At 42.9% G+C, this 20,797-nt stretch overlaps 1 protein-coding gene across 1 annotated transcript in view; it reads right to left on the minus strand.

Annotated features, from left to right (window-relative positions):
- Positions 1–20,797, minus strand: part of LOC124798751 (venom dipeptidyl peptidase 4-like) — a 329,107-nt gene that overhangs the window by 99,976 nt on the left and 208,334 nt on the right. Inside the window, exon 14 of the mRNA XM_047262278.1 lies at positions 10,812–10,992. Coding sequence (XP_047118234.1) covers positions 10,812–10,992 — 181 coding nt within the window. The remainder of the gene's footprint in view (positions 1–10,811; positions 10,993–20,797) is intronic.

The following is a 20,797-nucleotide window of genomic DNA, read 5'->3' on the forward strand; positions in this document are numbered from 1 at the left end:
CGCATAATAAAAGCTCATGGCCAGAGGTGTAATGTGGCAAAGCACCAAGATGCACTTCTCAGCCGTTGTCGAGAAAATCGACAGTTAAAAGAAACCGTTGCGGTGAAATACTCTCTACGATTAATAATTTTCTACAGCGTCGTGGCGCAGCGGTAAGCGCTCGGGTTCGTAATCCGAAGGTCGCCACATCGAATCTCGCGCCATGCAATTTTTTTTTTAGTATTTGTTTTTTGTAATTCAAATGTATATATATATATATATATATATATATAATTCCCGGCATTGCAATAATTATGCATATAATAAGTTGTTGAAAGTCGTTTGTCGTGGAAAAACTGGCGATTTCGAACATCATTATGTTTTCCGCAAACAAAGTTGTATTTCACAAATGTTATTAATTGTCTTCATAATGTTAACCACGTATAGTTAACGGAAGACGTAGAAACGATATTCCGAAACGAATACGTATAGCGTAAGTCAAACGTTCGAATTAGAATAGAGACCCCACGAACACAAATTTGCTGTGGCAGGTATGAAATATAAACTCCGTTACTCGCTCGTTACACTTGAAGGACAGATGTTGAATGGGCCGAAACGAGCCGCCGCATAACAGCGTAGTTGCCTGCTAACTCCGAAAGAAGGTAGATGCGGTCCCTAGCGCAACTAACATCGTCGAAAATCAGTGCGGACGGGAGAGCTTTGGTACACCCTTTAAACAAACGTAAAAATGGAGGCGGTACAATTGGATAGCGATCCGCCTTCACCAACATGCATAAGCAATTCATTATCTCGCGCCATGCAATTTTTTTTTATTATTAGTTTTTGTAATTCAAATATATTTGAATTACTAATAATAAAATACTAATAATAAAAAAAAATTGCATGGCGCAAGATTCGATCCGGCGACCTTCGGATTACGAACCCGAGTGCTTACCGCTGCGCCACGACGCTGTAGAAGATTATTAATCGTAGAGAGTATTTCACCGCAACGGTTTCTTTTAACTGTCGATTTTCTCGACAACGGCTGAGAAGTGCATCTTGGTGCTTTGCCACATTACACCTCTGGCCATGAGCTTTTATTATGCGCAGTATGAATCGAATTTGAATTTCACAATTGGCGGTCTCCCCTTGTTAGACTTATACACTTCGTCCAACTCTGTTCTAATTAGAAACTAAAGCTGTGGGGACTGGGCGTGAGTCGTGCTTGGGTAGCTCAGTTGGTAGAGCACTTGCCCGCGAAAGGCAAAGGTCCCGAGTTTGAGTCTCGGTCCGGCACACAGTTTTAATCTGCCAGGAAGTTTCATATCAGCGCACACTCCGCTGCAGAGTGAAAATCTCATTCTGTTCTAATTTGTTGATCCCTTCTGAATAAGAGGAATTGTCCAAGTGTGCAAAACAGCTATTAGGTGCTGCAATCACCTCCTCGTTTGAATAAAATCTTTGTCCCGCCAGCCATTTCTTCAAATTGAGGATCAAATAGTAGGCCGAGGGACCCAAGTCTGGAGAATAGGGAGGATGTGAAACGAGTTGGAATCCTATTTCCATTAATTTTGCGACCACAACTGCTGAGGTGTGTGCTGGTGCATTGTCGTGATGGAAAAGGACTTTTTGCGGTCCAATCGCCGGCGTTTTTCTTGCAGCTCGGTTTTGAAACGGTCCAATAACGATGAATAATATGCACCTATGTAATAGTTTTACCCTTTCCCAGATAGTCGAGGAGGATTATCCCTAATGAATCCCAAAAGACAGTCGCCATAACCTTTCTGGCTGAAAGAATGGTCTTCGCCTTTTTGGTGCAGATTCTCCCTTGGTAACCCATTGCTTAGACTGTTCTTTTGTCTCAGCAGTATAGTAATGTATCCCTGTTTTATCAACAGTGACGAAACGACGTCCGCGCGTGATTAGCCGAGCGGTCTAAGGCGCTGCAGTAATGGACTGTGCGGCTGGTCCCAACGGAGGTTCGAGTCCCCCCTCGGGCATGGGTGTGTGTGTGTTTGTCCTTAGGATAAATTAGGTTAAGTAGCGTATAAGCTTAGGGACTGATGAACTTAGCAGTTAAGTCCCATAAGATTTCACACACATTTGAACGAAACGATAGTTAGTCTTGCGGATGCTTCCTGAACAGCTGCAAACCATCCTTGCAACACTTCACACGATTCCGTCTTTGGTCAAGCGTGAGCAATCGCGGAACCCATCTTGCGGATAGCTTGTTCATGTCCAAATGTTTATGCAAAATATTATGTACCAGTTCATTCGAAATGCCTACAGCACTAGCAATCTCACGCACCTTAACTCTTCTGCCATCCATCACCATATCATGGATTTTATCAATGATTTCTGGAGTCGTAACCTCCACAGGGCGTCCAGAACGTTCAGCATCACTTGTGCCCATATGACCACTCCGAAAATTTTGAAACCACTTATAAACTGTTCTAGTCAAAGGTGCAAAGTCACCGTAATTTTTTATCAAGTTTCTCTTTAGTCTCCTGTGGCATTTTGCCTTTCATAAAGTAATGTTAAATCACCACAACAAATTCTTTTTCGTCCATTTTTTGACAGTCACTCGACTTCCTTGAATCACACGAATGCCGGACACATAGAAATAGACCAATATGGCTCCTAATTGATGTGCGTTCTTTACAAAGATGCTACTAACTAAAAATGACCTCGGTATGCGCCGGTGGTGCCATCTCTCGGAATTTGCACGGACTTTTCAAACGGCCCTCGTATGTCGACGATATTCCATCTCCCGTTTTGTTGCCATTCATGCCAAGTTATCCTGGGCTTGCATTTCAGCAAGATAACACCAGCTTGCACACAGCAAGAGTTTCTATTGATTGTCTTCGTACTTGCCAAACCCTACCTTGTCCAGCAAGTTCACCCGATCTCTCCACAATTGGGAACGTTTGGAGCATTACGGGCAGGGTCCTTGAACGGGCTCGGGATTTTAACGATCCAGACAGAGTTGGACAGAATTTCGCACTATACCGAAATACAAATCCAACAACCATATCAACCAGCGCCAAGCCGACTAATTACTGGCATAAGGGTCAGAGGTAGGCCAACGTGTTATTGCCTTGCACAGTTTATGCCTACAACCTTCCTCTGTAATGATGCAAAAGCGTGGTTCTCAGCTGCTTCGCCCTCCAGCTCGGTGATGTTTCAAACAACAAGGGGTGAAAACATGAAAAAAAAAAAGACAGAAAGAAAGAAACAAAGCTCAGATCGCGTGAGCTGTGAGCTGTAAGATGGGCTATTGACGTTGCATTGGCACCAAATTTCGTCACAATTCTGCCCAGCGCATACCGTGGATGAGTCACAAGATGGGATCGTCGTTGCACTACCTCTTCCGACATTTCATCCATTTTTCTGAAGCCTCTGTCACGGAGTTAGAACCGTGACACCAGGCGTTTAAAACCCGCAGTTTTCGTATGAGTGACGGAGGGAAACATTTCAGACACACTGTCGCTCTGAATCGACACAAAGAAGTCTCCTGGTGCCGCATAAAGCACACCAGTGAAACCATCCGTTCCACCGGCACTTTGTTTCGCTGTCGAAAATGACAGTTGGCAGTGCGATGAGGAACAGTGCGACGTTCTTGACAAATGTGGCCATTGCTGCCTCCCCCGGGCATTTCAACCCTACTCTATCAACACTGCCTAGTTGCAACTCGTCTGAACGTGATTGCACCCCTTTAAGAGTACTGTGTGACAGTAGTTCTTGCTGTGCTATGGAGGTCTCCCCCCCCCCCCCCCCCCCCTAATGAAACATGGACCTTGCCGTTGGTGGGGAGACTTGCGTGCCTCAGCGATACAGATGGCCGTACCGTAGGTGCAACCACAACGGAGGGGTATCTGTTCAGAGGCCAGACAAACGTGTGGTTCCTGAAGAGGGGCAGCAGCCTTTTCAGTAGTTGCAGGGGCAACAGTCTGGATGATTGACTGATCAGCCCCTGTAACAATAACCAAAACGGCCTTGCTGTGCTGGTACTGCGAACGGCTGAAAGCAAGGGGAAACTACAGCCGTAATTTTTCCCGAGGGCATGCAGCTTTACTGTATGGTTAAATGATGATGGCGTCCTCTTGGGTAAAATATTCCGCAGGTGAAATAGTCCCCCATTCGGATCTCCGGGCGGGGACTACTCAAGAGGACGTCGTTATCAGGAAAAAGAAAACTGGCATTCTACGGATCGGAGCGTGGAATGTCAGATCGCTTAATCGAGCAGGTAGGTTAGAAAATTTAAAATGGGAAATGGATAGGTTAAAGTTAGATATAGTGGGAATTAGTGAAGTTCGGTGGCAGGAGAAACAATACTTTTGGGCACCCGAATACAGGATTATAAATACAGAATCGAATAGGGGTAATGCAGGAGTAGATTTAATAATGAATAAAAAATAGGAGTGAGGGTAAGCTACTACAAACAGCACAGTGAACGCATTATTGTGGCCAAGATAGACACGAAGCCCACGCCTACTACAGTAGTACAAGTTTATATGCCAACTAGCTCTGCAGATGATGAAGAAATTGATGAAATGTATGATGAGATAAAAGAAATTATTCAGGTAGTGAAGGGGGACGAAAATTTAATAGTCATGGGTGACTGGAATTCAGTAGTAGGAAAAGGGAGAGAAGGAAATGTAGCAGGAGAATATGGATTAGGGGTAAGAAATGAAATAGGAAGCCGTATAGTAGAATTTTGCACAGAGCATAACTTAATCATAGCTAACAATTGGTTCAAGAATCATAAAAGAAGATTGTATACATAGAAGAATCCCGGAGATACTAAAAGGTATCAGATAGATTATATAATGGTAAGACAGAGATTTAGGAACCAGGTTCTAAATTGTAAGACATTTGCAGGGGCAGATGTGGACTCTGACCACAATCTATTGGTTATGAACTGTAGATTAAAACCGAAGAAACTGCAAAAAGGTGGGAATTTAAGGAGATGTTACCTGGATAAACTGACTAAACCACAGGTTGTACAGAGTTTCAGGGAGAGCATAAGGAAACAATTGACAGCAATGGGGGAAAGAAGTACAGTAGAAGAAGAATGGGTCGCTCTGAGGGATGAAGTAGTGAAGGCAGCAGAGGATCAAGTAGGTAAAAAGACGAGGGCTAGTAGAACTCCTTGGGTAACAAAAGAAATATTGAATTTAACTTATGAAAGGAGAAAATATAAAAATGCAGCAAATGAAGCAGGCAAAACGGAATACAAATGTCTCAAAAATGAGATCGACAGGAAGTGCAAAATGGCTAAGCAGGGATGGCTAGAGGACAAATGTAAGGATGTAGAGGCTTATCTCGCTAGGGGTAAGATAGATACTGCCAAAGGAAAATTAAAGAGACGTTTGGAGAAAAGAGAACCACTTGTATGAATATCAAGAGCTCAAATGGAACCCCAGTTCTAACCGAAGAAGTGAAAGCAGAAAGGTGGAAGGAGTATATAGAGGGTCTACACAAGGGCGATGTACGTGAGGACAATATTATGGAAATGGAAGAGGATGTAGATGAAGATGAAATGGGAGATACGATACTGCGTGAAGAGTTTGACAGAGCACTGAAAGACCTAAGTCGAAAGCCGACCGCGGTGGCCACGCGGATTAGGCGCTGCAGTTCGGAACCGCGCGACTGCTACGGTCGTAGGTTCGAATACTGCCTCGGGCATGGATGTGTGTGATGTCCTTAGGTTAGTTAGGTTTAAGTAGTTCTAAGTTCTAGGGGACTGATCACCTCAGATGTTAAGTCCCATAGTGCTCAGAGCCATTTGAACCATTTTGAACCTAAGTCGAAACAAGGCCCCGGGAGTAGACAACATTCCATTAGAACTACTTATGGCCTTGGGAGAGCCAGTCCTGACAAAACTCTACCATCTGGCGAGCAAGATGTATGAGACAGGCGAAGTACCCTCAGACTAAAAGAAGAATATAATAATTCCAATCCCAACGAAAGCAGTTGTTGACGGATGTGAAAATTACCGAACTATCTGTTTAATAAGTCACAGCTCCAAAATACTAACGCGAATCCTTTTCAGACGAATGGAAAAACTGGTAGAAGCCGATCTCGGGGAAGATCAGTTTGGATTCCGTAGAAATATTGGAACACGTGAGGCAATACTGACCTTACGACTTATCTTATAAGAAAGATTAAGGAAAGGCAAACGTACGTTTCTAGCATTTCCAGACTTAGAGAAAGCTTTTGACAATGTTGACTGGAATACTCTCTTTCAAATTCTGAAGGTGGCAGGGGTAAAATGCAGGGAGCGAAAGGCTATTTACAATTTTTACAGGAACCAGATGGCAGTTATAAGAGTCGAGGGACATGAAAGTGAAACAGTGGTTGGGAAGGGACTGAGACAGGGTTGTAGCCTCTCCCCGATGCTATTCAATCTGTATATTGAGCAAGCAGTAAAGGAAACAAAAGAAAAATTCGGAGTAGGTATTAAAATCCATGGAGAAGAAATAAAAACTTTGCGGTTCGCCGATGACATTGTAATTCTGTCAGAGACAGCAAAGGACTTGGAAGAGCAGTTGAACGGAATGGACAGTGTCTTGAAAGGAGGATATAAGATGAACATCAACAAAAACAAAACGAGGATAATGGAATGTAGTCGAATTAAGTTGGGTGATGCTGAGGGAATTAGATTAGGAAATGAGACACTTAAAGTAGTAAAGGAGTTTTGCTATTTGGGGAGCAAAATAACTAATGATGGCCGAAGTACAGAGGATATAAAATGTAGACTGGCAATAGCAAGGAAAGCGTTTCTGAAGAAGAGAAATTTGTTAACATCGAGTATAGATTTAAGTGTCAGGAAGTCGTTTCTGAAAGTATTCGTATGGAGTGTAGCCATGTATGGAAGTGAAACATGGACGATAAATAGTTTGGACAGGAAGAGAATAGAAGCTTTCGAAATGTGGTGCTACAGAAGAATGCTGAAGATTAGATGGGTAGGTCACATAACTAATGAGGAGATATTGAACAGAATTGAGGAGAAGAGGAGTTTGTGGCACAGCTTGACGAGAAGAAGGGACCGGTTGGTAAGACATGTTCTGAGACATCAAGGGAATTTAGCATTGGAGGGCAGCGTGGAGGGTAGAAATCGTAGAGGGAGACCAAGAGATGAATACACTAAGCAGATTCAGAAGGATGTAGGTTGCAGTAGGTACAGGGAGATGAAGAAACTTGCACAGGGTCGGGTAGCATGGAGAGCTGCTTCAAAACCAGTATCAGGACTGAAGACCACAGCAACAACAACAACATGGCGGATGGAACCACTATGGGCCGTACAGAGCAATTCGACGAAATTTGAACGTTTTTCGAAGTGGAAAAGTGTTTTTATGCTTTTTCGCCACTTCTTTTTCACGCCCTCCTGTGGCGTGATTACGGGCGTAGTGTCCTAAGACCATTCAGTCCGGCAACACTTTTGATGTCACTAATACACCTTTCTTGAGCATGTTAAAAATGTACTTCTCAGTAACTTTGACACAAATTAAGTCATGAGGTTGCTCTAGCGCCTGACCGTTAGGCAACTCCTTCGACATCTTAAGCTGGAGTTTGCCTACCTTCAGGTGTTTGAGCAGCCACAAGGCTCAATCGGTGACGAGTGAAATGATAGTATGGCATTCTTGGCCGAGAGTTCCCACCTGGAGAAGTTGGGCCGCCGAGTTGCAAGTCTCTTCATTTGACGCCACATTGGGCGACTTGCGTGACGATGGTGATGAAATGATGGTGAGGAGAACGGAGAAAACCTCGAACCCAGCTGGGAATCGAGCCCAGGTCCATTGCATGACAGTCAGACGTCCTGTCCACTCAGCTAAGGGAGTTGTTCTACTTGTGTAAACTGGTGTGTTCATCCCTTCCAGAGGGATGCCGCCAACTTATATTTCGCGGAAAGACCACAAAGATAAGGTAAGAGAGATTAGGGCTCGTACAGAGGCATATAGGTAGTCATTTTGCCCTCGTTCTGTTTGGGAGTGGAACAGGGAGAGAAGATGCTAGTTGTGGTATGAGGTACCCTCCGCCACGCACCGTATGGTGGATTGCGGAGTATGTATGTAGATGTAGGCTCAATCCGAGTTTCAGCTCCATATAGCCATCACGCTTTTTTTTTTTTTTTTTTTTTTTTTTTGAGAACGCCATCGGTAAAGTTGTGTTTTTGTTGTGTGATACGAAAATTAGAACAGCGGAATTTAGGGCGACGTTATGATCTCAAATTTTGTGTAAAACTTGGGGAACCCACGAGTGTGACTTGAAAAGTTGAAATAGGCCTATGGGGAAAATTTGTTATCAACAGCACAAATTTTCGCTGGCAAAAGTCTGTTTTGGAAGGCCAAGAACACGTTGAAGATGAACCTCTTTCAGAGAGGCTTTCAGATTAAAAAACCGAGGAAAATGTCGAACATGTGCGTGCTCTTGTGAGATCAGTCTGACGTTTAACAACAAGGATGAGGGGTGACCTGCTAAACTTACACACTTTTTCACCTTACATCAAGTTTTGACTGAAGTTTTGCACATGTGAAAGTTGTGTGCCAAGTGGTGCCGAAAAAACTCACAAACTGAGCACAAGGACAATCGATGAAACGTTTCCGTTAATCTTCTTGAGAGAATCGGCAATGATCACGAGTGGTTCAGTTGGGTAATCATAGCTGGGGATGAATCCTGGATTTTTCAGCACGATCCTGAGGCAACAAAGCAAAGTGAAGTCCGGGACACTGGAACATCTCCTCGACTGTAAAGAGTTCGAATGAGCAAATTAAAGATCAAAACAATGCTGATTTACTTTTTTGACAGTACTGATAACGTGCATAAAGAATTTGTTCCTCCAGGAGAGACTGTCAACCAAATGTTTTACGAAGCTGTTCTTGAAAGGCTCAGGAAGAGGGTGAATCGAGTGAAGCTGGACGTAGCAGACAAGTGGATGCCGTATCATGAGAACGCATGTCACACGGCTACTTCCATCAAGGAATTTTTGACCTCAATAGGCGTTCTTGTTGTTCAGAGCCCCCCTGTTCACCTGATCAGAGCTCTTGTGACTTTTTTTCCCGAAATTGAAAAATGTCTTAAGGGACATCATATTGGGACTCTGGAGAACATTAGAAAGAATGACATTAAAGGCCGTACCATTTGAAGCCTTTCAGCGCTGCTACAAGACTGGGAACAACGACATTCGATGAATAGCTGCCGAAGGGAACTTCTTCGAAAAGGAAAGCATTGTTGTTTGAAAATATAAAAATTTTGGCAGATAAAAAAATCAGTCTCATTACTTTCCTCGCACATCTCTTCCTTCTGTATTATGTGCAGATTATTAGCGTCATAAAACAGTAGCATAGGTTATGCTCATTGTCTCGTGTTTTCTCACAGGTCCCTATAGGGTAAACGCTTGTTCACAGATACAAGCAAATAGGAACAAATTATTTATGCACGGTATCAGTACTGTCAAATAAACGAATCAGCATGAACAAAATAAGACCATATGGACTATCAGACCTATTGTGTGATTGTATTGAAAAGTTCCTAGATAACAGAAAGCAGCATGTCATTCTCAATGGAGAGAAGTCTTCCGAAGTAAGAGTGATTTCAGGTGTGCCGCAGGAGAGTGTCGTAGGACCGTTGCTATTCACAATATACATAAATGACCTTGTGGATGACATCGGAAGTTTACTGAGGCTTTTTGCGGATGATGCTGTGGTATATCGAGAGGTTGTAACAATGGAAAATTGTACTGAAATGCCGGAGGATCTGCAGCGAATTGACGTATGGTGCAGGGAATGGCAATTGAATCTCAATGTAGACAAGTGTAATGTGCTGCGAATACATAGGAAGAAAAATTCCTTATCATTTAGCTACAATATAGCAGGTCAGAAACTGGAAGCAGTTAATTCCACAAATTATCTGGGAGTACGCATTAGGACTGATTTAAAACGGAATGATCATATAAAGTTGATCATCGGTAAATCAGATCCCAGACTGAGATTCATTGGAAGAATCCTAAGGAAATTCAATCCGAAAACAAAGGAAGTAGGTTACAGTTGTTCGCCCACTGCTTGAATACTGCTCGGCAGTGTGGGATCCGTACCAGATAGGGTTCATAGAAGAGATAGAGAAGATCCAACGGAGAGCAGCGCGCTTCGTTACAGGATCATTTAGTAATCGCGAAAGCGTTACGGAGATGACAGATAAACTCCAGTGGAAGACTCACCAGGAGAGACGCTCGGTAGCTGGGTACGGGCTTTTGTTGAAGTTTCGAGAACATAACTCCACCGAGGAGTCAAGCGGTATGTTGCTCCTTCCTACGTATATCTCGCGAAGAGACCATGAGGATAAAATCAGAGACATTAGAGCCCACACAGAGGCATACCGCCAATCCTTGTTTCCACGAACAATACGAGACTGGAATAGAAGGAAGAATCGATAGAGGTACTCAAGGTACCCTCCGCCACACACCGTCAGGTGGCTTGCGGAGTATGGATATAGATGTAGAGTAGTGAACACCGGCGAATTGTCAACGAATGGTCGTTTTCATGTGTTCATTTCTTTTCAATGCAGTGGTAAACTAGGCTCGAAGAAGCCACACCATGCGACTGCACTCTGTGACTTTGCAATCTACGAGCAAGTGACTGTGGCCACTTGAAATCCCACGCTCACAGACGCCGCTCGCGCTGATGTGTCATCAGACGAGGTAGTATCGGTCATCTTTGGCAGCTTGTGCTACGCTGTGCGTTGTTGATACACCCCGTCTCTCTCACGCTACAGCCGCGTCAACACCTTGTGGGTAGCCCGTGCACCTGAAAGGCTCAATTGTCTGCACTCACACACTGACAACGGCGGGCCTCTTCTCGGAGCCATTGGGGTCGAGGTCTGGGGGCAGCAGGAGGCGCACCTGGGCTGCCACCCCTCCCTCCACCTCCACCCAGTCATCCAGACGCCCTGGCTGCAGTCTAGATTTCAACAACTTCCGCAGTTCTTTACTGTTTGACGTCAGTTTCCTGTCGCCTGTAACACACAAGGGGCAAAAATATACATATGTTTCGTGATTTAAAGAGGAAACCGTACCGAAACAAACTTAGCACACAGATAAAAGACTGTAAAAAGCAATTTAGAATGAATATCGCGATTACAAACGACTATAACTATCTAATGCATAACAAATAAACGATAAGAACTACGGATAATGTAAAGGAAATTTCGAAAAAACTTCACATACTGTGCTGTGCATACTGTAAGACTTTCAGTACACACACCATCAGATTATTTGACTTGTCGCTCTAACGAAGTAGGCGAGTGTCAGCAATATGTCTCGTGGTCTTATCGTGGCGTGTTTATCTTCTGCCGTTAGGTCAGACGATAGAAATACCACTTGCACGCTTAGAGTAGCAGATTGACGGTGACCAACTTTAAACAGAACTTGATTAATTTTCACACACATTTATTAAAATAATAACAAGCATAAAAATTACTTAACTTGGTTCTGGATGCTATTTACAATTGACAATCTGAAGTTCCTTTGGTATTGGTACGTTAATCTTATTCTCACATATATCTCTGATACTTGACAAAAGTGTCTATACATTTATATTCATGGCTAGGTACAGGAATTTGGTAATCTTATTAGGCGCAGACTGAAACTTGACTATAGACTGGTACAGACAAATGTAGAACTCGTACAGACTGGTACAGACTAATGCAGACTGGTACAGACTGGTGCAGACAAATGCAGACTGACTAATCAGAGGTCTGTACACTCGTAATAATACCTTGTGCATTCATGTAGCAATGCGCGAGTGTGATCCGCGAGGAGAATAGGTTCTACATTAGCAGCAATCTCATTGGCTGCGTTACATATTAATACGCGGATCGGCGGAAGCAGAATTTGGTCCATCTCTATGGCAGCGCCATCTCGTAGTGCGGAGATGGACGAGTGCTGTGCCTGCGCTGTTGTGCTTAGTGGGGCGTGATCTAGTGGGAAAGTAGTGTACGCGCTGACTACGCGGAACTATGTACACAACACATATTTCATAAGTTTTCTGTGTACCTTCCCCTGCTCACTCACACAATATCTAAGGGATAATCGTTTTCACAACATACAGGGATAAAGAGGTGCAGGTATTTTTATGTGTGGTAACTTGATATGTACAAACATCATTGAGAAGGTTGTTTTTCTCTGTATAATACAGTCTTTCCACAATCATAACACAAACTTTATGACCTGATGCCTTCTGCACAGTCATAGCTGCACCACTAAGTGGACTATGGCTGTCAGTATAGACTAACTGTTTTGCATCCACACTTCACACTTCAACATCCGACCTCCCCAGGGGAAATTAATCATTAATGGCTTGCTCTTTCACATGTTCTTGGAGGTATTAAGCAATATGACTTGCAATAGCTATAATTAACAGTTTTCAGATGACGTAAATACTCATGTAATGTTGATCCAAAAACACAAGTGTTGTCCAGAAAGTAAGTTCCGATCGGTCGCGAAATCGACACAACTGTGAAAACCTGATGAAGCTTTGCACGAATTTGTTGGGTAGTGTCTCTAGTATGACTGTCGATCGCATCACGACGCTCTTTTCAGTTGTGAGCGCACTGTGAGCGAGTAAAGGTGCCTAGAACAACGATGTCTCCCGCCAAGTAGGAGGGCCCACTGAGAGGCTTCGCCTTAATGAATGCAGCCCATGTAACACAACTGCTACGCTCTCCCTTCAAAAATGGTTCAAATGGCTCTGAGCACTATGGGACTCAACTTCTGAGGTCATCAGTCCCTTAGAACTTAGACTTACTTAAACCTAACTAACCTAAGGACGTCACATACATCCACGCCCGAGGCGGTCGCGCTGTTCCAGACTGTAGCATCTAGAACCGCTCGGCCACTCCGGCCGGCCCCCGGTACTTCCTTCTTCATGGCAGTTCTCAGCCGCACTCTGCAGGGACAGTGAAGACGCTCCTGTAGCCTTTTCGATGGGTTCCATCACCCACAATACATCCCTAATTGGCTCATCTGAGTATCATCTCTGTTCACATGAAACGCTGGAGACAAGACGACACTTGGGCGCAGGCTACCCGCTATAGACCAGCGTAGAGAATTATCGGAAAGCACAGGCGGCTGCCTTCGATGACTATGGCGTTGGAAATTTGGTATAACTCTCCGACAAATGTCTAAGTCGGAGCGGTGACTATGTAGAGAAGTATCTGGAAAGTGCAGCTAACTCTTGCAAATAAAATGTTTCTGATTTTCACTGTGGATTTTATTTCGCGACCGATCGGAACTTACTTTCTGGACAACCCTCGTATATGAACATCCATTTCCCATATTTATCCTAAATTGACTTCCAAGGACTAGTTTGAATGAAATGGGATTTCTATCAAAATTAAACCGCCCTTTCCGCCGACACTGGGCATCGCATGAAAGACATGATGATTTTGTTACGCTGACCCCAGCTACACAACGCCAAAACTACTGAAACACTAGAGAAACTGCGCCTGACAACTCTTAGGAGAGAGACCCTATATAGTTTATCTCTGTGAACACAAAGTGACATTTTTCAATACATAATGTTAACCACACCAAATGCAAGCTCTTAAACGCTTCCTCCAGCCGTTGAGCGTGCTGCTCTAGGTCTTTAGAAAACACAAAAATATCGTCATGTCACTTTTAATACCGTTATCACTCTCTCTAATAATCTCTGGAATATGGCTGGCACATTCTCAAGCATCCGTAAGCATTTGTTGATATTGGTTGTGTCATGGAATATAAAAGGAGTCTTGAGGTGGTTTTCTGAAACCATTTCCAACTGTTGATACTCACACTTTAAATCCATCATGGAGAAGTATTTACTCATATACAGATCCAGGCTGCCCAGCATTTTTTTTATATGTGGTACATGATACGTTTCCATTATCGTTCTTGCATTCAGATATTGCGTGCTCCCCTTTGAATATCACTGCCCTCAGTAATACCAACCTTCGGCTGTCGATTGATGTATGCCTCCATTATTGGTTACAGGTGCTGATATATTCTTTATAACGTAACTTCTTTTACACCGCAGGGTCCTGCCCCCTCCGCTCAGGATTTTATGCTGTGGCACAGATGTTACTGGTAATGGTCCACTAGGACTGAACTAATCTAAAATGGCAGAAACAATAGCATGACCCATCTACACATATAAACCGCACTGAGACTGAGCAGAAAATAGCTGATTGGCAGTGAGTGAAACAATAGTGGCTGAAGTGGGCATCATCGTAAAAAATGTGTGCGCGTGCATCTTGGCCGCCCATCACATCCACGCCACGCCCTGCGTATTTTCATCAGTGATATTCTTTTCATATTTTTAACGTGGTAGTCATCTGTCATGCACCTTAGATTAAACGGAAGATCGGATTGCTGGGGCTCGAATTACAGAAATTTTACTGCATTATAAACAGAGTTTGTGGAAGATAACAACACCGTCGTACTCCTCTTCCAATTTCAAACGAGTCTTTGACACCATTCCTCAGATCCATGGTTGCGTTCCACCATTGTCTGTAATTTCATCGCCGGCCGCGGTGGTCTAGCGGTTCTAGGCGCTCAGTCCGGAGCCGCGCGACTGCTACGGTCGCAGGTTCGAATCCTGCCTCGGGCATGGATGTGTGTGATGTCCTTAGGTTAGTTAGGTTTAAGTAGTTCTAAGTTCTAGGGGACTGATGACCATAGATGTTAAGTCCCATAGTGCTCAGAGCCATTTGAACCATTTTTTTGTAATTTCATCAGCTCATCTGATACCGCTCAGTAAAATCTTTTTCTACATTGACAGATAAAAATCGCAACACCAAAAATTAATTAATGTAGAGTAATGAACTTTCGAGAATATATCTGTCTAGGTAACATATTTAACTGATTAACATAGCAAGATCACAGGTAAATGCGAACGAGAGATAAGCCATTGCAGATGTGACATGCTGGTACATTAATAACCGGTGTAACCACCTGGATGTTGAATACAACAATGCAAAGGTGCATTCATTGTGTTTTACAGGTGCCAGATGTCAATTTATTGGGCTACAATAGTGGTAACTGGGCATGAAATTTGAACAGAGATCATCTTTCAGATATAGAAACACGGCTACCAACTTTCGTCTACAACGCACATCTCCTTGGTGTTACGATATTCCTTCCTGTCAATGTAGATCTGTGAAGCACAGACTCTTTCAATTCCGTATTTCTGTATATCTTTAACCAATTATTTTAATGAAGCACAGGTATCTCGTGCACTCCTCCCTTTTCTGAAACCAAATTCTCTTCCCACACATTCTATATCTATATTTATACTTTGCAAACTGTGTGTGAGGGAGGGTACCCCTGGAACCGCTACTATTTTGCCCTTTCCTGTTTTATTCGCGAATTGTGGATGGGAACAACGGCTGTCTATAAACTTTGGTATGAGCTCTAATTTCTCTGGTTTTCCTGTCCTGATTATTTCGTCAGACATGGTGTGGGAGGAAGTAATATGTTACCTACGTCTACCTCGGACATACGCTCTCCGAATTTCAGCAGAAATCCTGTCTGTGACACACTACACTCTTTCGTAGTGACTATCACTGGAATTTGTTGACATCTCTCTTTTCAGTTAATCCTACTTGGTAAGGATCCCAGACTCATAAACAATAGTCGAAAACCGCATCAGACAACTGTTTTAAGGCACTTATTTTGTGGGTGAGTTATGTCTCGTTAAGTTCAAGTAACGAATTCCATCCTGATATGTGCTTTTCCTTCAATTAACTTTATGTGGCCATTGCTCCACACGGTTACTCCACGTATTTTACAGTTGTTACTGTCAATAGCGAGTTTTCACCAATGGTGTGATCGAACAGAAATGTATCTCTCTGACTGTTTTCGAACAATGTGTTACATTCGTTTACGTTCAGGGTGAACTGTAAGTACTTGTCCCAGTCATCAATCTCCACATGTCTTCCTACATTTTGCTACCGTCTTCGGGCATTACCACCTTCCTGTACACAAAATTTCGTCCTGGATCTTTCGACGTTATCCATCGGTGTTGGCCACAAAGTGCAAAACTTAACGCATGCACGGCGAGCTGCATGCGTGCTGTCCAATGCTCGTCCTGTGTCGGCACGTCTCGGCTTTGTTAGGTAGTTCTCGGAACTACTCGGTACAGCGCGGCATTCCATTGAGAAGTGCGATGCAACACGGTTTCATTCGGCTTTTGGTGCGACATTTTGCGAACGGCACGACTTTCTTCACTTTTGCACAATCGTGGTGTCACCTCCGTTTATCCTTCGCTATTTATTCGTGGTATAAACCAACCAGAAAACAACATTGAAAACAGGTTTTCATGTTTTCAGTATAGCTTTCTGCATGGTTAAGCTTGTATTGTGGCGTGAAGTATCCTTTTCATACGTTTTCATGTCACCAATGGCGTATACTTTTCTGATTAAATAGCGTGTATGCCATGTGAAGCTGTCACAATAGATATTTTTCCACTGTGAAGATAGTATATGATCGAAAACGGTAGTGAATAAGTGCACTGTAAGACAGCACAGTATGGATCATGCATTTGCCCAAAAACTTTAAAATATGAAAGGGAATGGCAGAGTGGAAGGATGAGAATTCTCACCAAAAGACCGCCCCACAGCAAGACGCTGCAAGAAGAGAAACAACTTATTTCTGATTTGGTAACGATGCATTTATAGAGAATTGTTATAGGGGCAACTACTGACAAAAAAATCCATCCAGTTTCTAAAGCTGTGGTCGAGCGCATAATCGACAGATACTGCAGATTTTCTGTAGAACACCATTAAAACACAAGGCAGAAAGAATTTAAAGATTTAGTTACCTAAGAAGAAGAAAAATTTACGTCGCTCGATAGACAATTTGAACAGGATCCATTGTTCTATACACCAAGTAACACTTTGTGTTGAATTAGCAGGCACGGAGCACGTGATGAAATCGGTCGTACAAATAGTAAATTTTCTGACGTTGCACGCATTATTACATCGTCAGTTGCAACATATTTTGATGGAACTGAACGAAGAGTATGGAGACGTTATATAGTACAGCAATGAACGGTGGTTTCTTCTTTTGGTGATAATATACCTTCTATATTCATCGATATGGTCAACTGTGGTCCTGAAAAGGACCAAGATGATGTTTCTGGTATGAAAGGATCAGCCGCCAGAGAAATCTGGCTGGTGTGGAAATCTTTAAATAGATTACGATCAGGAGTTGGACGATCCAGAGACAACCTGAAGAGATGGGGCTTCATAAAAGAACATACGTCCTGTGATTGTGGACAAGAACAAACCACAGCCACATGCTCCAGTGACTTTTGTGCCCTACGTCCTGCACGAAGATTGATCTCCTGCAAGCCACTCCAAGCGCCTTGGAGGTTGCAAAGTGCTGGGCACATGTAATATGAATATAGTTTGTATATATATATATATATGCTACTGTAAATTTGTATGTTTCTGATTCGAGAATAAATAAAAGCGGTGGTTAAGTCAAGAGGCATGCCTGGAACGATTTTTTGATTTAAAACCCGTAATTGTGGAGTTTTCGCAAAAAGGAAAGTAGGAACGAAAGTTAAAGCACCCAGAATGGATTGCAGACGTCTCACTTCAGGTGTTCTTGACCGCCCCACAGCAAGACGCTGCAAGAAGAGAAACAACTTATTTCTGATTTGGTAACGATGCATTTATAGAGAATTGTGGTAGGGGCAACTACTGACAAAAAATCCATCCAGTTTGTAAAGCTGTGGTCGAGCGGTTCTAGGCGCTTCAGTCCGGAACCACGCGGCTGCTACGCTCGCAGGTTCGAATCCTGCCTCGGGCATGGATGTGTGTGATGTTCTTAGGTTAGTTAGGTTTAAGTAGTTCTAAGTTCTAGGGGACTGATGACCTGAGATGTTAAGTCTCATAGTGCTTAGAGCCATTTGAAGCATTTCTAAAGCTCACTGTTGTTCAAGAAAACGCGAGTTTTGAAGAATTCATTGTGGCATTGAAAGAATTACAGGAATAGTTTTCTAAATGTCTTGAGAACACTGCCAGTCTAAAACCTGTGTTTGAGCTGTTTTCAAGACCATTTGCCATTTCTGTTGAAATTTCCCACGTAGGCCTACGCATACAAATAGAACCGATCGATGATCGGTGCAGTTCCCGTTAGGACGACTAATTCTTTTCCGATAAAACTTTCCAGTAGTCCCACGTTGTTTTCCTCGGGAAAAGTTTCTACGTCTCCATAATGAGGCTCCAAACGTGGTCCAATGCTTCGATCAACATATGCGTTAGAAACGTTTCTTTCGATTATGAAACTACAGAAACTAAGTCACGATTACGTAGCAACTGAAGTAACAATTATCTGAGATTCTGTCTGCGTCTGTCCGTAAGCAGACCGTTTGTACCAGATATACATTTTATTCCGTCCTCAGCGCACCAAAAATAATTAAATAACACCGAACATTTTGTTCGTTTGTGAGCTATGTTGTTAGGAAATGTGAGACTAAGCCGCAAGTGAGATGATCAGCGTTCCATCTAAATGCAATACGTTTGTATTTCTCCTCTCTTCCCCTTCCTCCTGCTCAGACAACGTGATGTGATGATGGCGAAAGTGTGCAGTCAGGTGACGAGTGCACTAGACCCATGCAGAACTCTTGGCCATTCCTGAATTACATTATTCTTATAACGAGTGCTTGTTTTCACTTGAGTCAACTAAGTATCTAAGTGAAAAGTTAATATTACTAATGGGGATATCTGTTTGTGCTACAGCTGAGTGTCTTCCTAAGCACCCATCCTGCATGGGCGGGATCAACTTTGCATTTTCAAATGGGAACCTTCCGTTTTTATTGCATACTCGGATTCTACGCCAGAAAGTAAGTACAGTTAATTCAACCACTGTTTCGTTGTACATGGCGCTTTAATCGACAAATATTAAGTGTGCCTGCTTTTGCAGTTAAGAACCGACACATTTGATTCTACCTTTCATTTACGATGTAAATGTTGACCATTGTGTTCTACCGGTTCATATTTATGTTCGAAATTTACTTTAGTGTTGCAAATTTCATTGTACAGTATAATATGGATAACCGTTTCAATGGCTGGTTGGAAACTACGTTTAGAGTGATGTAATGTTCTACTGTTCCCGTGGAATGTTTGATATTGGTGACCCCTTGCCTCTCACCATTCGGGTGCTTGATTTCGTTGAGTATTCATGGCAGCTGCGCCTGTCAGTATCATTTCATGAACATTTTACCTTCTTACAACGGTTGTGGTTTGTATTCCGCCGATAGCTGCGTAGTGGCCAGCGCGTGAGTTCCGGCGGTTGGATGGAAGCACACATTGAAATTATTCACCATTTTAGTGGGCTTCAAGGGCGGCCACCGAAATCATGCATTCCGATGGTTTGGCGACTCACAACATTCAACGCCGCAGGGAACAGAAAACTACGTTACCATACAGGTAAGTTATTTGTCAGAAATGTTAATGACGAGCCATTTTATCAGTAATATATTATCACATTTGCAACATTCAACCAATGTTTGAACATCAGTATCAACCGTTAGAACACAAAGGTTTACATTTACATAGTAAATGAAATGTAGAATCAAATGCATCGCTTTTTAACTGCAAAAATAGACACACCTGATATTTGTCGTTTACAGCGCCTTCTACCACTACAGGAAACAATGATTTGAGTGAACTGTAAGTATTTGTTGGTGTAGAATCCACATACTCAATACAAATGGGGAAGGGGGGTGTTCCCATTTGAAAATACAAAATTGACCCCACCCACGCAGTACGGGTGGTTAGGAGGTGTCCAGTTGTAGCACAGACGGATGTTCCCTTGATTAATATTAACTTTCTACCTAGGACATTGTTTTCGTACGATGTGTCATTTTCGATTTATTTAGTTGTTTCAAGCTAAAACAAACACATTTTATACTGTAAACGGCAGCGGTTCTTAAACACTTACTTGGAGTACCAAAGAAATTACCTTTACTTACGTCGATTCCGTTCCATTAATAATAACCGAGTTGTCTGTCTTAGAAATTTCCGAAGCCAGCCACAAATCTGGTCCAATACACGGTACGCTCGTATTTTTGTCACTCTACGACAGCAAGGAATTTCATCTAATGCCTTTCGAAAAGTCGAAGAACACTAAACTAACCTGGGCGCCTTTGTCTACGGCGCTCTGCATTTGACAGATTAACAGAACGTTATCTTCCATTATATTAGATTGGTGCAGAAGTTCATAGCGTATTTGTTTTGCTAGGTTCAAATGGTTCAAATGGCTCTGAGCACTATGGGACTCAACATCTGAGGTCATCAGTCCCCTAGAACTCAGAACTACTTCAACCTAACTGACCTAATGACATTAAAAGGAAGGTCAGCGTTGGACGTAATATTGATGTGTTATTGATGGCAAAATCGATTTTCAATCACATAGTGATCGCCTTCAGTGCTGTGGTGTACAAATTAAACTCTTAGACACTGGTATCTAGTTATCATTAACCAAAGCTGAGAAGCGATCACAATTTAATTTGTACACCGCAGCACTGAAGGCGATCACTATGTGATTGAAAATCGATTTTGCCATAAATAAAACAGCAATATTATGGCCAACGCTGACCTTCCTTTTAATTTAACATACATGGTCGTTGTGCACACAGCACTCCATGGAGTCACCAATCAATAACCTAAGGACATCACACACATCCATGCCCGAGGCAGGATTCAAACCTGCCACCGTAGCGGTCGTGCGGTTACAGGCTGAAGCGCCTAGAACCGCTCGGCCACACGTTTTGCT

Source organism: Schistocerca piceifrons, chromosome 5 (genome assembly GCF_021461385.2).
Source record: "Schistocerca piceifrons isolate TAMUIC-IGC-003096 chromosome 5, iqSchPice1.1, whole genome shotgun sequence".
NCBI lineage: Eukaryota > Metazoa > Arthropoda > Insecta > Orthoptera > Acrididae > Schistocerca > Schistocerca piceifrons.